Genomic DNA, 15,596 nt, shown 5'->3' with positions numbered 1-15,596 from the left:
AATAAAAATGAAAATAAACTTTGTTTCTTTCACAGTGTCTGGTAAACACCTTGGACTTACAAGTTGAACAATAGAGTGAGAGATCGTGCTCTTTTCTGATCAGATTTCGTTCCTCCTATATTCACTGCTTAAACACACAGATTCTAGCAATAGAAGATAAAAATAGAGAAAAACTTTATGTTTAAATTTTTTAATATAACCGCAAATTTATTTTTTTATTTTTTTATTTTCCATTTTTTTTTGGGTTGCAAAATTTGGGCTGAGTCTGAGACAACTCTCTGTGGGGTGTGGGCAAAAGTGTCATTTTATGATTGAGGAATTTTCTTGGCCTTTTTGGCGCGTGTGTTACACTTCCCTAAATGATGGGAAGGTCTGCATAGCATTACTACCCAATTTGTGTGGTGTGTTTTTTTTTTTTTTTGGGTCTATTTTAAATGAAAGTAAAATATATGAGTGGACTTTCTATTTTTAATAAGGGTAAATTTAAATGTATAAGTTTTAAAATTTAGAATTACATCTATAACATTACATAGGGTTTGAATGGGAAAAATCCCCTGACATCATTTGAACTTTAGACTAATAACACTTGCACTCTTGAATACTTAGTTTACCCAATTTAATACCTGAACTTCACACATACCAATTTGATACTTTTGTTAGTCTGTTGTTAGATAAATTAAGAGCACTCACATCAATGGATATATGATAAATAAATAAAATGTATCAAGTTCACACATTTTCATTCAAAAACTACTCATATTGATGGGTGTATGATAGAAAATGTGTTAAATTTACATATTTTTACTTAGAAAATATTCATATTAGTCCATTTATAACATTGTATATTTACATTGTTGCTATAACAATCGTGTACCCATCTCAAACCCAACTTAAAATCAGCCCAAAACAAAGCTTAAATAAAAACCCAAATCAACTGCCTCGTAAAGATTGTTAGAGTTGCAATTGCCGAATATGGCTTGCCTCTATATCTGCGGATTTAGGATGAGAGATAGCTCATAGGTGCAATCAAGCAAGAAAGATACAGAGAAGGCTTGGGTGGTCAAAGAGAGAAAAAGCAATGAGAGAGAGAGAGAGAGAGAGAGAGAGAGAGAGAGAGAGAGAATGTGTGTGCATGCAATGTAGGGTAGGCTGAATAATAAAAATAAAAATAATAATGATTATTTAAAGAAAATCGAGTATATAATAGATAATATAATATGTGTGTTTTTGAAAAGTGTTTGTAAAAAATAGAAAAAATAAATCCTTACGCTAAAATAGACAGACAAACTAATGTGAATGCTTTAACGCCCACTCATGTGACATGCAAACAGACAAAGAAAATTACCAAAGCATTAATTGAGAGGGAGGAAGGGAGAGAGAGAGAGGGATCAAACCAACTGTGAAACAACCATGCCTAGAGAAAGAGAAACCTCTCAACTTTTCTCTTTCATTCTTCAATAATCTTTGACCTTCTCCATCAAGTTAAACTCTTACTTCTTATCCAAAAAAAAGAAGAAGTTAACTTCTTACTATTTTAAGTAGACATTTCCTAAATCAACAACCTAATGGAAAGTCCAACGTCAACTCCAACTTTGATATTACAAGTCTCTTATATTACTTCCAACTTGCCAATCCACCAGTAATAGGCACTTGCTACTGCAAACTTCAATTTTCTTCTCCATTTAATGTCACAAACCATGCACACATCTAATAATTGGAAAACTATTGGGGATTCCCAGAGTATTCAATAACAACCCCTAATAATTTGATGCAAATCCACAACCACATCTGTTCTATCAATGCTTTCTCATGTACCCTGTACTAAAACACTTGTGCAGAGTACCCAAAAACAACCCCTAATAATTTGATGCAAACCCACAACCACATCAGTTCTATCAATGCTTTCTCATGCACCCTGTACTACAACACCCGTGCAGTGCAGAAACCTCTTAACTTTTCTCTTATTTTTCTAAGAATCTCTGATCTTCTCCATCACATTAACCTCTCAGTTGTCATAGCTAGTCAAGGTCATGACAATATTCTTTTAGGGCAAGGACATTATCTATTGATATTTGATCCTGATATTCCATGTGCACATGGGTTGACCTTAAGCTAATCAAATAGTTTAATAATATTTATAATACTATTTAAGGGGGCTTCCAAGCTGTCTAAATCGTGGACTTTAAGCTATGAACTCTAAACAATAGTCCTAAATTTTAGGTAAATTTTTTTATAAAATAAAAACAGTTTTTTTTCCACCACATTTCTCCATATCCCATAAAATTAGGCACCATCTCTCCTTACACTTTCTAACTTTTTTTTTCTTTTTGAGATTATATCAACTTGGGTTTATTTTTGATATAGTTGAACACGTGCAAAAAAGAAAAATGTGAGAGAGAAACAAAAAATTAGAGAAATTTTATGATGAATAAAAACTATTAACTTTTACAACAAATAAACAAATAAATAAATAAAAGAGACTCTAAGCAAGTGCATGAGCGCATGCTAAGAGGTTAGTATATCATAATAATAATAATAATAATAATAATAATAATAATAAGGAAAATGTTTGACTCCAAACATGTTTAAAGCCTTGAACTTCGACCACTAATAGAAAAATGACATGTGTTCCATCATATGCAATGCACATAACTCACTTAGTTGATTGTGTTAAGTTAGTCATGTGCATTACACATAATAATGACAAATATCATCTTTTTATTGATAGTTGGAGCTATCTCAAGACTTCAAACATGTTTGGAGGCAAGATTTGTCCTAATAATAAATGGAATTATTAGATTTCTTTCACATTTGTTAGATCAAGTTTCTTCACGTCAATATTTTAATTTTCAAAAACCAAGGGAAAAAAAACTAAAATTTGTATTTTAGTTGAAACCAAGCAGATATTACCTTGATCAAATTTTATCAAATTAAAGAAACTTAATACTGAATAAATTATAATTAAATTACGTATAGTCTTTTGCTACAGGGACGAACCTACACTAGGGCAGAGGGGGGCCATGCCCCCCCCCCCCCCCAAAACTACATCTATACAAGTATAATATACAAAATAAGTGTTTCTTATTTTGTGCGCGATTTTTGTTTAGTCCATATTTATTTATTTATTTTGTTTTTGTAGTTAAAGAGGCATGAATTTTATTTATTTATTTCTTTTCTTGTAGGTCAATATCTAAATATTTTAAAGGAGGAAAGACAAATATATATATATATATTATATATATTTAGGACAAATCTTAATTTTTATATACCAATTTTTTTTTTNAGCTCATCAGATGCAAAATTGCTACAAAAGTGGAGCCTTGTTAGGCCGGATGTCCACAGCCTTGGTTGACAACCTATAACCCATGTAACTGTACACCACTGCCTTTTGTATAATGTATATTCATTCCTCTTGCACTCAGGTCTGGCATTTTGTTTTTCTTTAGCCTGACCTCGTCTTGTCATTTGAGTTATTAAGTCAGCTTATAGATTTTGGAATTCTTTACCTACCTTTGTGGGTGTTTGTATATTTTGGTCATCATCATCTAATAAAGTTCTTCAATTATTTTCAGCGGAAAGAAAGGAAAATGCTACCCTAACATTTCCTTCCCACATAATAATGTGACAAAGGGTGATGCTGTGGATTCAAGACCTACTAAGTGCTTGTGTAATCTACCATTTAAAAAAAAAGGTTAAATGTATGTTTGCTCAATGAAATGTGAATATCACCTCTTGCATCTAATATGATTAGATTAATGTAATTTTATTAATTTACTATCCAATTTTTTATTACTAAAAAATATAGGAAACTAAATGGCACAATTTGGGATCTTAATTGGGTAAAAAACTTAGGTATAGTTATTTAAGTAATATACCTTAGGTTCTCATGTAATTTAAATATATGGTTGTTTTGACCAATGAAATACATATATTATAAAAATAAAATAAAATCATGTGTTGGAAATTATTTAGGAAACACAGGGTACTACAATTAAGGAAGTTTCTCATATTATACTATTTTTTTCTTTGTTTCCATCCAAAGTCCAAATAACCAGAAGAAAGGTGGTTATGACGCAGGGTTCAATATTGAACAATTGACAATCAATCTCGGTTAAATCAATATGGATTATGGGGCATCTAGTTACTCATATAGATCCTAAAGGAAGATCCTCCATTATGGTTGTGTAAACTGTAAAATAAGCTACTGGGGTCAACTTATGTTTGTTCTTTTCTGTGCACTAGGAGGTAGTGTAACTATTAAGTGGTTATAATTAAATAAACCTAACTATTATCCAATCCATAATCACCAAATAAACTATTTAGTATTATTGTACCCTAAAGTTTTGAAAAAGGTTATTTAATATAATATATTTTATATGTTTATGAATCAAAATCAATACATCTTTATCATCATTAGATAAAAAATTATGTTGGAATTCTCTAAATGATTGTAATAATATCCTATAAATTAATAGATGTATAAAAATAGTACTTGATGAGACTTATAATAGAGGTTACTTTAAGCTTGCCGTTTCCGCACTTGGTGACCTTTGGGTATTGTGGTCATCCATAAACTTTACTAGGGAGAAATGTTTTTTTTTGTGTGTTCATGTCTATTTTTATGATAATTGTTCTTTTATTATTATTAGATTAAAATATCACTTAGTGTTTGGTACACGCAAGATCTGAACTAAGATTCCTTACTTGATGAAATAATATTATATTAGTAGAGCTAATTAGAACTCATGAGTCATGGCATGATATATCTAATACGACAAATAAAAAGTCAAATAAAATAATTTATAGCAAATAGGGACGGAACCAGGATTCGTACCTTGGGGGGGGGGAGCTTAAAACCAAAAAATATTTATGAAAATAAAAACTAATATCTATTTCATATTCAACAAAATACTACATACACAAATAAGTATTTCTTAAACATTTCATATTATAAAACACATCAACAAGTATAATATACAAAATAAGTGTTTCTTATTTTGTGCGCGATTTTTGTTTAGTCCATATTTATTTATTTATTTTGTTTTTGTAGTTAAAGAGGCATGAATTTTATTTATTTATTTCTTTTCTTGTAGGTCAATATCTAAATATTTTAAAGGAGGAAAGACAATATATATATATATATATATATTTAAGGGCAAATCTTAATTTTTATATACCAATTTTTTTTATTGGGGGGGGGGGGGCATGGCCCCCTCTAGCCCTAGTGTAGGTTGTAGCAATTTTGCATCTGATGAGCTTCCTTGAAATTCAAGGTCATGAAAGAAAGTTAAAAGCAGAACTTGCTTTCTGGTGTTCTTCCTTGACCATCTCGAATGTAACTTTCAAGTCCTGAAGGAAGAGGCTCCACCTTTTTGTATAAAAGGGTGCATTAGATTTTGTTCTCAATCTTCTTTTGCATACGAGAGTGCAAAGTCTTTAATCCTTTGCTTAAGGTGCTGCAATATGCATAAATAGTCAAAAAAGAGGGGTTTTTTTTTTTTTCAACAAGAGATTTAAAAAACAAAATTAATGAGAGAGAGAGAGAGAAGACAGAAATAACTGAAATTTGAAAGCATTTTGCAAGAATCACCTTCAACTCTTCATGAAGGACCACAAATATTTTTTTCAGCCTCTTATGTCTCTGCAAGTTCAAAACAGGTTCAGCAAGAAAAATATAGTAAATAGAAACTCCTAGATATTCTGATATCAAGCACTTAACAACTGGATGAGATGTTTACAAAATCCTCAAACATGTCACACAAACTACACACTCCTAGACTTTTTATTTTTATTTTTATATATGTACAAACTCCTAGACAATTAACCCCACTGTTCCAAGTACGTCAATGATCATTGACATTCTTTGTGTTCTTTTAAAATTAAGAAAAAACAAAATATTTTAGACAAAGAGCAGACTTGGCAATGGCATAATGTAAGTATTCAAGAAAAATAGTAACTTTATGATAATAAATAACATGATTCAGAGATCTGCTCCCCACCATCACTAACATTACCATATCAAGGCTCATCAAATCACCAGATTTCTCCAGCTTATGTGCTAATTTTTTATCTCTTCTTTCCTACTTTTATCACTAGTCATCTCACCATACTCCTTACAAAATAGGAGAGAACCTTCAAGCAGCAACTCAAACAATTTCGGTTGGATTCGAGGTCAACTCAGGATTAACTGGAGCAATAACAACCTTGGCCTGCTTCTTAATCAAAGCCAAACCTTCAGCCTGAACTGCTTAAACGCAAGCACAGTCCATGCTAATTTTTTTAAGTTGAGGTTAGACTAATTTTCAGGGTTTTGCCTGTGTGCTGTGTTTAATTAGGTCAGGTTGTGTGGCCATGTTGCCATCCAAGCAACCTGTACAATTCTCATCTAAGGTTCCAATATTTTGCTCCACAGCACTCACATTCTTGTTTATGATTTTAATAACTGAAGCCCCTTAGATTTTCAGGCTACATGACCTATGTTGTTGGGGATGGTAGAAGAGTTGGATTAAGGGATATGACATACGGTGCAAGCAGCATCCATTGAATTACAAACTTATACTCAATTATGACGTATGGTGCAAGCAGTATCCAAACTTATATTCAATTGCAATGGATAAGGAGCCATAAATGCACTCTTGCTTGGGACCTCTAAATAAAGGGGTGAATCAATTACGGAATATTTGTGAGAGATGATTAGGAATTGAAGTCTTTACCTCTCGATTTTTGACATGTTATAGTCCAAAATGCTGGCTCTAACCGGTTAAGGTGGAGTTTGAACATTTATTGCAAAAGCAATGTTTACTCTTTCTGCCAGCCTCTATTGTATGAGCTTTCCTTGCAAGAGTATCTAGTGCACAAAATTTTCAAAAATCGTTGCTTTCTTTGTGTGGATGGGGAAATTTTTAATGGGTAATAATCTTATTAAAAGTGGAGTTGTTTTTGTAGATTTGAGTTGCATGTGGAAGTACAGTGGCAAAATTAAGGACCATTTGTTTAACCATTTTGAAGTGGCCTGGGAGTTCTGGTATTTTGTTCTTTACTATGTTTGGGGTACAGCGGGTGAAGCCTCTGGTTTGGTAAACATTAGACCTCCCTTGTTTGGAATATAGCGTTCATGGGTGTGGTCTGTGGAGAGGTATACGCATGGGATGGGAGGATTTTAGAAAGAATTGTCAATTTGTTGTTGGGTTGGGAAATAGAGTGAGATTTTGGCAGGATGGGTGGTATGGGGATCAACCTTTCCAAGTGGCTTTCCCAAGGCTGTATGGAATTGCCATTGATAAGGAGGCATCTGTAATTTTGAGCATAACTTGTCCTAAAACCCAACCCACAACCTCCCCGTTATTCTCTATTTTTTTTTTTTCTCTTAAAACAGTAACCCATCTACCTCCTTGGTACCAATTACCATGTTGCAATGTCCTCATATTCTTAGCTCATTCATGAAAAAAAAATGATATAATATATGTGGTAATTGTTTAGGTTCTTTAGTGGTTGATGTTGAACATATCAGACTAATTCTTACAGAGTTATAGTCATTAAGTGATTAAATTACTTGCTACTGTTACTAATTAGTCATAGGGCATTATGGATATAGGAGATTTAAGAAAGGATATTGCATGGAAGTACTCATATCTAGCTTATCCAAAAAATTAAAATGACTTGACTTGCAATTTTTGTGTTAAAATTGCAAAAGTAGGGCATATCTAAATGATTGAATTATATAAAAAAATTTATTTCAATTTATATGATAATTTGATTGTTACATTTCTCATTATAATAATTTTAAAATTTTAAAATTTTTTTTTTTAAATGTGCGCTTCACTTCAATCAAGGCGCCCTTGCGCTTTGCGCCTAGGCTCCAAGAGGCTTTGCGCTTAAGTGCGCTCTCGCTTTTACCAACACTGGTTTGATCATTCATTCTATGAAATTTTATGTCCTTAAAAACTTTCAATTTTTGGGATTAGGTTTGCCATAAATTGATGTGTATTTTCATAGTCAGTGTCACCATCTCTGCTAGCATATGAAGTGTAAGAGAAGCTTAAATAAGTTTTTGTATGAATAAACTGGATTTGTGTTTATAGAAAATAAAATTTTTTTGATAGGTAAAAAAAAATTGTATTAAGAGAAGACTACTTCAATAAAAAATGAAGTAGCCAAAAAAAAAAAATTTACAAACAACATAAAGGAAACCAAAAAAAGTTATGTACAAGGAGAAAGGGAATCTAAAAGCTGCGGAATGGATTCCCTAAAGTAAAACCCCAAGAATGAGACCAATCAAACAAGGTCCCCACAAATAAAGCTAAGAGCTGATCCCAGTAAGCTCCATATCTTTTAAATAGACTTTGCGCTCCCGCGAATAACCCACATCACACAGTGTGGTATCAAATTCCAAATATTCGAAGAGTACTTTCCCAACCAATTTTTCCATCCTGACAATAAATCAATTACCTCCTTGGGTAAAACCCAAGCAACACCAAATGATGTAAGAGCAAAACTCCATAACCGAGAAACTTCCTCACAATGCAACAGTAGGTGGTCAACATTTCGCCACTACATCAGAAAAACAGACCAATCCACAATTGGAATGCAATAATCAACATCTTTCAGTGGGGTCTTCATACGCCAATAAATAAATTTCAATATTACCAAGAGTATACTTTAAAGTTCATCAGAAAATTTTTAGTCTGACAAGTTCAACTGCATTAATTTTTTCTATTGCTCTATGTTTCATGAGAATCTTTTAATACCTACAATTAGATTATTGTGTATCCAGTTGGGAGCTTTCATGTGGATAGTCTTCTATTTGGTGGTTACAATTTATTAGAGTGTTGCAATTGTACTTGGTGTTTTTCTTTTATAACTACCTTTTGGAAGATTATTTATTTTCAGTGGGTAGTTTAGATATTTTATATGAAAAATTTATAACAAATTCCCTTGGTTCAGCTACTTTGATAGATTCTCCCTATTAAATGCTTGGGCATCTTTTTTTTTTTTTTTTTGGGATAAGTAAAAGTAAGTGCTTGGACTTCTTTTACAATTTTGCTCAACAGTTAAAGCTAGCTTTAGTCTTGTCCAGCTAGTTACCTGTTGTTGCAAATATTTGGTGGTAATTGAATTCTTTTATATCTACAAATACATTTCAGATTTTAGTATCATGACTTCTGTTGGAAGGTTGCATGGCAGTTCTACCATTAAATGATGTTTTGAGCAGATTGGTTTGTATTTTGCTCCTATGTGGTTTAATACTGTTTCTTTTCCTCTTAACAACAGAGCCATTGTCTTAGAACATGGGAACCCATCTATGAAGAGTCAATTAAAGGCATTAGCTGCTGTTGAGGGTAAGTTCTTTATTCAATTTTCATTTAGACATCACTACAGCAGCATTGCCTTAGACTACATTATCTCTCTCTCTCTCTCTCTTCTGGTTTCCTGACAGCATATTATTCATCTATGCTTTCTTTCTCTGTGCACTTTTTATTTTGTCCTTTCAGCATTTATAATGGATAATTCTGTATATGAGTATATCACTATTTAACTTAATTGCTTCTGATTCATATTCTGCCAAGTATTTCTTGTGTGACCAATTTAGGCTTAATGCTACAATTGGATTCTGATCTATCTGAAGTGTCAAATATTCTGTGTTACCAGCTAATCCATGGAAGCATTTCAAACAAAAGAAAGAACCTCCATTTAAAAAGCGCAAAGTTGAACCACCTCAAGGTAATCAAAGCCATCTAGAGATGGTATTTTTGTAATATCTCAGTGTTCTACATAATTTATCTAACTGTTTTATATGCAAAAGTTTAAATATACAAGGCGTTCATTTTCTACTTATTTTTTTTTATTTCTTTTCTCTTCGGTACCTTATTGATTTTTCCTTCTTTTTTTTTTTCAACTATAATGTTTTGCACCATTTGCAGCTAGTGTCCCCCCTAAATCTGTCCATAAATCTGGATTATCCTCAACAGCCACTGCCAAGGGCAGACACTCATCTTCACCTCGTCCGTCTCCACCGGAGCAATCTGTTCTTCCTGTGTCTCCATTGAGGAATGTGAATATGCCTAAGCATCAAGCTGTAGAAGACCTTTTGCCCAATAAGGTGATGAATAAAGAGAATGTTGCTGATAGCTCAGAGAAAGAAATCCCAACCAGGACTACTATTGCTGCACAGGAAACATCGGGACGCAAAAGAAATGTTGGAGCTAAACCAGTGGATTTGGAAAGCATGTTGATTACTTTGCTCAGGGAGAATCCAAAGGGGATGAGCTTGAAGGTAGGCATATGGATATGAGTTTGTATAAGTTTCTTGGTTTTGAACAAATGTTTTTAAACAATTACTTTCACCAACTTATGATTTAATTTGCTATCTCTCTCTCTCTCTCCCTCTCTCTCTTGTTTGTAGGCCTTGGAGAAAGCTATTGGAGATACAATTCCCAACTCTGTTAAGAAGATTGAACCCATTATAAAAAAAGTAAGTGATGGAAATCCTTGATGGTTTTTAAATTGAGAACATTTAGTGATCTTATGTTTTCTAATTTTTTGTTGAACATCAGATTGCCACTTTTCAAGCTCCAGGAAGATATTTCTTGAAANAACTAGCTGGACAAGACTAAAGCTAGCTTTAACTGTTGAGCAAAATTGTAAAAGAAGTCCAAGCACTTACTTTTACTTATCCCCAAAAAAAAAAAAAAAAAAAAGATGCCCAAGCATTTAATAGGGAGAATCTATCAAAGTAGCTGAACCAAGGGAATTTGTTATAAATTTTTCATGATAAAATATCTAAACTACCCACTGAAAATAAATAATCTTCCAAAAGGTAGTTATAAATAGAAAAACACCAAGTACAATTGCAACACTCTAATAAATTGTAACCACCAAATAGAAGACTATCCACATGAAAGCTCCCAACTGGATACACAATAATCTAATTGTAGGTATTAAAAGATTCTCATGAAACATAGAGCAATAGAAAAAATTAATGCAGTTGAACTTGTCAGACTAAAAATTTTCTGATTGAACTTTAAAGTATAGTGGCAAAAATGTTGACCACCTACTGTTGCATTGTGAGGAAGTTTCTCGGTTATGGAGTTTTGCTCTTACATCATTTGGTGTTGCTTGGGTTTTACCCAAGGAGGTAATTGATTTATTGTCAGGATGGAAAAATTGGTTGGGAAAGTACTCTTCGAATATTTGGAATTTGATACCACACTGTGTGATGTGGGTTATTCAGCGGGAGCGCAATAGTCATATTTTAAAAGATATGGAGCTTACTGGGGATCAGCTCTTAGCTTTATTTGTGGGGACCTTGTTTGATTGGTCTCATTCTTGGGGTTTTACTTGTAGGGAATCCATTCCGCAGCTTTTAGATTCCCTTTCTCCTTGTACATAACTTTTTTTGGTTTCCTTTATGTTGTTTGTAAATTTTTTTTTTTTTTTTGGCTACTTCATTTTTCTATTGAAGTAGTCTTCTCTTAATACAATTTTTTTTACCTATCAAAAAAATTTTATTTTCTATAAACACAAATCCAGTTTATTCATACAAAAACTTATTTAAGCTTCTCTTACACTTCATATGCTAGCAGAGATGGTGACACTGACTATGAAAATACACATCAATTTATGGCAAACCTAATCCCAAAAATTGAAAGTTTTTAAGGACATAAAATTTCATAGAATGAATGATCAAACCAGTGTTGGTAAAAGCGAGGAGCGCACTTAAGCGCAAAGGCCTCTTGGAGCCTAGGCGCAAAGCGCAAGGGCGCACTTGATTGAAGTGAAGCGCACATTTAAAAAAATAATAATTTTAAAAATTTTAAAATTATTATTAATGAGAAATGTAACAATCAAATTATCATATAAATTGAAATAAATTTTTTTATATAATTCAATCATTTAGATATGCCCTACTTTTGCAATTTTAACACAAAAATTGCAAGTCAAGTCATTTTAATTTTTTGGATAAGCTAGATATGAGTACTTCCATGCAATATCCTTTCTTAAATCTCCTATATCCATAATGCCCTATGACTAATTAGTAACAGTAGCAAGTAATTTAATCACTTAATGACTATAACTCTGTAAGAATTAGTCTGATATGTTCAACATCAACCACTAAAGAACCTAAACAATTACCACATATATTATATCATTTTTTTTTTCATGAATGAGCTAAGAATATGAGGACATTGCAACATGGTAATTGGTACCAAGGAGGTAGATGGGTTACTGTTTTAAGAGAAAAAAAAAAAATAGAGAATAACGGGGAGGTTGTGGGTTGGGTTTTAGGACAAGTTATGCTCAAAATTTTTTTTTTTTTTTTTGATAAGTAAGTTACACTAAAAATATGCAAAATCAATGGTTTATATCAATAATGTCAAGATCCTATAGTTTTAATTCAGTTTTGGTTTATTTTTTTGAAAAATATAGAAAAGCTCCAAAAAGCGCACCTAAAGCGCGCTTCTTTGAATGAAGCTAGCTTTTGAGGCAAAAAGTGTTGGAGCCCTGGGGCTTCGAGCTTTGAGCTTAAGCGCGCTTTTAACAACACTGTGATCAAACTAATATCCAGCTTTAAAGGTTCAAATTATTTAACTTTTACTTTTGTCTTTAAACCTAGGCTAGGACATACCATGTTTCAACCCCATCCATTCGCCACTTTAGTCAACATGAATGCAGGTCTCTAGACAGAAGTGAACAAAACCTACGTAGGCCTTCACTATTTGTAAGAATTAATCAACTTATCAGTTACATCTCAATTAGTTATAAATTGTTGCGGTCTCTGATGTCAAACTGTTTTAAATACAAAAACTCATACTGAAAAAAAAAATTGCATAAACAGGTTTGTTGGGAATAATATATATAAGTGGTAATTTGAGATCTATTAAAAGAAGCAAAACCTTAGCCTAACCCACTACACAAGTAGTCTACAATGAGATCATCCCAGAAGGAAAAAAGGAAGAAAAAAAAAAGCTCAAGATTTATAATTGAGAACATCTAAAAATATAAGAAAGATGTTGAAGAAAAATCAGGTTAAATTAACAGTGCATGCAGGAAAATTACTGGCACGTTTCCTGCACCTCAGTGCGGTCTAATGTGACTAGATACTTTCAACTGGGGGAAAAAAACTATAAATCGAATTAATCACCTATAATAACTGTCAAGTGGAGTAAATCCTTAGCAGGTACACCGCATGCGCACACTCACTATATCTAATCCATATAAGGCATGTGTATAGTTTTTTTTTATATAGGTAAGTTACACCCACAAAAGTGGGAGTTTTGTGCACTAGACACAGCCTTTTAAGTTACACATGCACTCAATGGGTCTTGAACCCATGACCTCACCCTCTTTCTTGCACTTATAAGGGAAGAAGGTGCTAGTTGAGATAGATCTCAATGGCGGCATGCAGATAGTTGCAGAGAAAAGTTTATGCAGTAAAGACTACAGAGACAGGAAAAAATTAACAAAACAGACATAAATGATAATTGCAAGTTAAAGTTGAAGAACAAACCTAAAGCAAACAATGAACCCAGAATTAAAGAAACATTCTTTAATATAATCAGAAAACATACTTGCGTGATTTAAGCTTGCGTTCTGCTTCCTCAGACATCTTCTTAACATGGTTCTTAGTTGATTCATCCAAGACACGTTGCACGTTCAGCTTTCGCCAGGCACACCCAGATTCAACAAGCAAACCATTTCCATCTTCACCACTTTGGCGTTCCTCATATATGTCACAGAGGTCTCCGTCCCGTGACCATGTAAATCTAAACTGCTTCCCGCCCACATCAATAACCTAATCCACGGATAGACAATTCAAAACTAATATTGTTAAATACCAAACACGTCTTAAAAGAGTAGCTACAAGCAGAGCATTAAAGGGAGTTACAATGCAACAGTGAATGCCAACATCTATTTTTTAAGGAAGAAGTCGGAAATAGAAAACATACAAACTATCAGCACAAAACTATAGTTAAAAATACAAATAATTAAGTAAAAAAATAGTGCACCATTCAACTTCTAATATGAATGCATATTGAACCTATTATTGCCATTCAACTTCTACCTCAAACAAACTTAGGTAAATATTATGAGTTCCGATAATCTCTTCAATATAAAAACACTTAGATTAGATTAAAAATTTTGTTATTTAGGAAATACCAATAAGTTGAATACGATTAAATGCATTTAATTAATCATAGAACTTGACTAACACCCGATTGAAAATTTACCAAGAAATCCACAAACCAAATTATCCAATAAATAAATAAATAAAAGCTAAACAGTTGATATTCCCAATGAAACTAAGATTGCCACTAGGAAATTTCACATTCCAAAGGAAATTAAAGCAATCTAATTACAAGCCCAATAGAAAATTATCACAGAAAAACACAAGCCAGTTATAGCTATAACCAAATTTGGCAAATGAACTCAACAAAAGAAGTAGAACCCAGTTGGAATCTCATCAAGAAATTTACATTCCCAGCAGAATTGTTTGCATTTGATCACAAATTGAAGAAATTGACTAACACCCAGTTGAAAAATTACCAAGAATCCACAACCAAACTAAGTAAAACCCAAAAAAAAATTCAAAAAAAAGTAAGACTATAAGTAATCAAATTTTGCAAGAAAAAAAAAAAAAGCAGAACCCAATTGAAAATTGAACAAGAAACTCACATTCCCAGCAGAGTTGTTGGCATTGGCATCGAATTTGACGCGCGCCGTACCGCCCTGTGCCTCCACGCGCCTGATCTCCTCGACCAAGTCCGGCACGAGCCGAATGATCATGCCGAAGGCCAGAGGGTTGTTTCCGGAGACGAGGCTGAAATTCTCCTCCGTCATCGGCGCGGCGGCGGAGGAGCCGGCTCCGCTGCGGCTGCGGGGGTGATTGGAGGCGGAGCCAGAGCCGCGGCCGCCGAGTGAGAGGCGGCTGGAGCTGGGTGGGCCGCCGGTGGGCCTGTGAGTCGGCGGTAGAGGGTAAGAGGAGGAAAGCCGCTTGGCTCCGGCTCCTCGGCCCACGCCGCCGGCGCCGGCGCCACGGCCAAGCTTTGATGAGCCTCCGTACATTTGAAAAAATGGAGAGAGAAAGCGAGAGATAGGGAAAGAGATAGAAACTGTGGGTTGAACTAAATCGGACCGGTTTTTTTAGTTTTTTCTAGAGAAAAGAGAGGGAGAAAATAAAAATGGAATATTTGTGTTTTTTTTTTTTATGAATTTTTTTTTGCTTGTTTCAAAAGCAATGTTGGTATATAATTTTTTTTTTTTTTTTAACTTCTCTTTTGTAAATTGTGATTTGAGGTTCATTAAATAAATAGATTTTTTTTTATATAACTAAATTACAATTTAGTGATTTACCCTTTTGATTGGGCTTTCATCAAAATTTAGTTGATCAATTGTGATATTTTAGTGGGATATTTGACCACTAAAATAAAACTTTTAGGTTTTTATTCAAATTAGCAAACTTTATTTTTTTAGACAAACTAGTAGGTTACCTATGATGCACTAACAAAGATATATGTATTTTGGTAAAGCCTTTGATGGTTTTATAAGAGATTAAGGGTTCAATCCCAAACTACACCAAAAATTAATTGATTTTTTTT

General features: G+C 33.3%; 2 protein-coding genes across 2 annotated transcripts; one reads left to right on the top strand and one right to left on the bottom strand.

Moving 5' to 3' along the window:
* Window positions 1-9,232: 9,232 nt before the first annotated feature.
* LOC112018038 (uncharacterized) lies at window positions 9,233-10,613 on the top strand. The gene is made up of 5 exons (XM_065778593.1): window positions 9,233-9,338; window positions 9,649-9,720; window positions 9,921-10,273; window positions 10,403-10,471; window positions 10,554-10,613. The coding sequence occupies exons 1-5, from the start codon at window positions 9,233-9,235 to the stop codon at window positions 10,611-10,613; spliced, it is 660 nt and encodes a 219-aa protein (XP_065634665.1).
* An 888-nt stretch (window positions 10,614-11,501) lies between these two features.
* Window positions 11,502-15,209, bottom strand: LOC136069755 (uncharacterized). The gene is made up of 2 exons (XM_065778613.1): window positions 14,674-15,209; window positions 11,502-13,792 (listed from the first exon to the last, which is right to left on the bottom strand). Exons 1-2 carry the CDS (start codon window positions 15,061-15,063, stop codon window positions 13,556-13,558), a joined length of 627 nt encoding a protein of 208 aa, XP_065634685.1. The 5' UTR covers window positions 15,064-15,209; the 3' UTR covers window positions 11,502-13,555.
* Window positions 15,210-15,596: the final 387 nt, after the last annotated feature.

The sequence above is a fragment of the Quercus suber genome, unplaced genomic scaffold (genome assembly GCF_002906115.3).
Source record: "Quercus suber isolate HL8 unplaced genomic scaffold, Cork oak 2.0 scaffold_187, whole genome shotgun sequence".
NCBI lineage: Eukaryota > Viridiplantae > Streptophyta > Magnoliopsida > Fagales > Fagaceae > Quercus > Quercus suber.
This window is presented reverse-complemented; position numbering and strand designations above follow the sequence as displayed.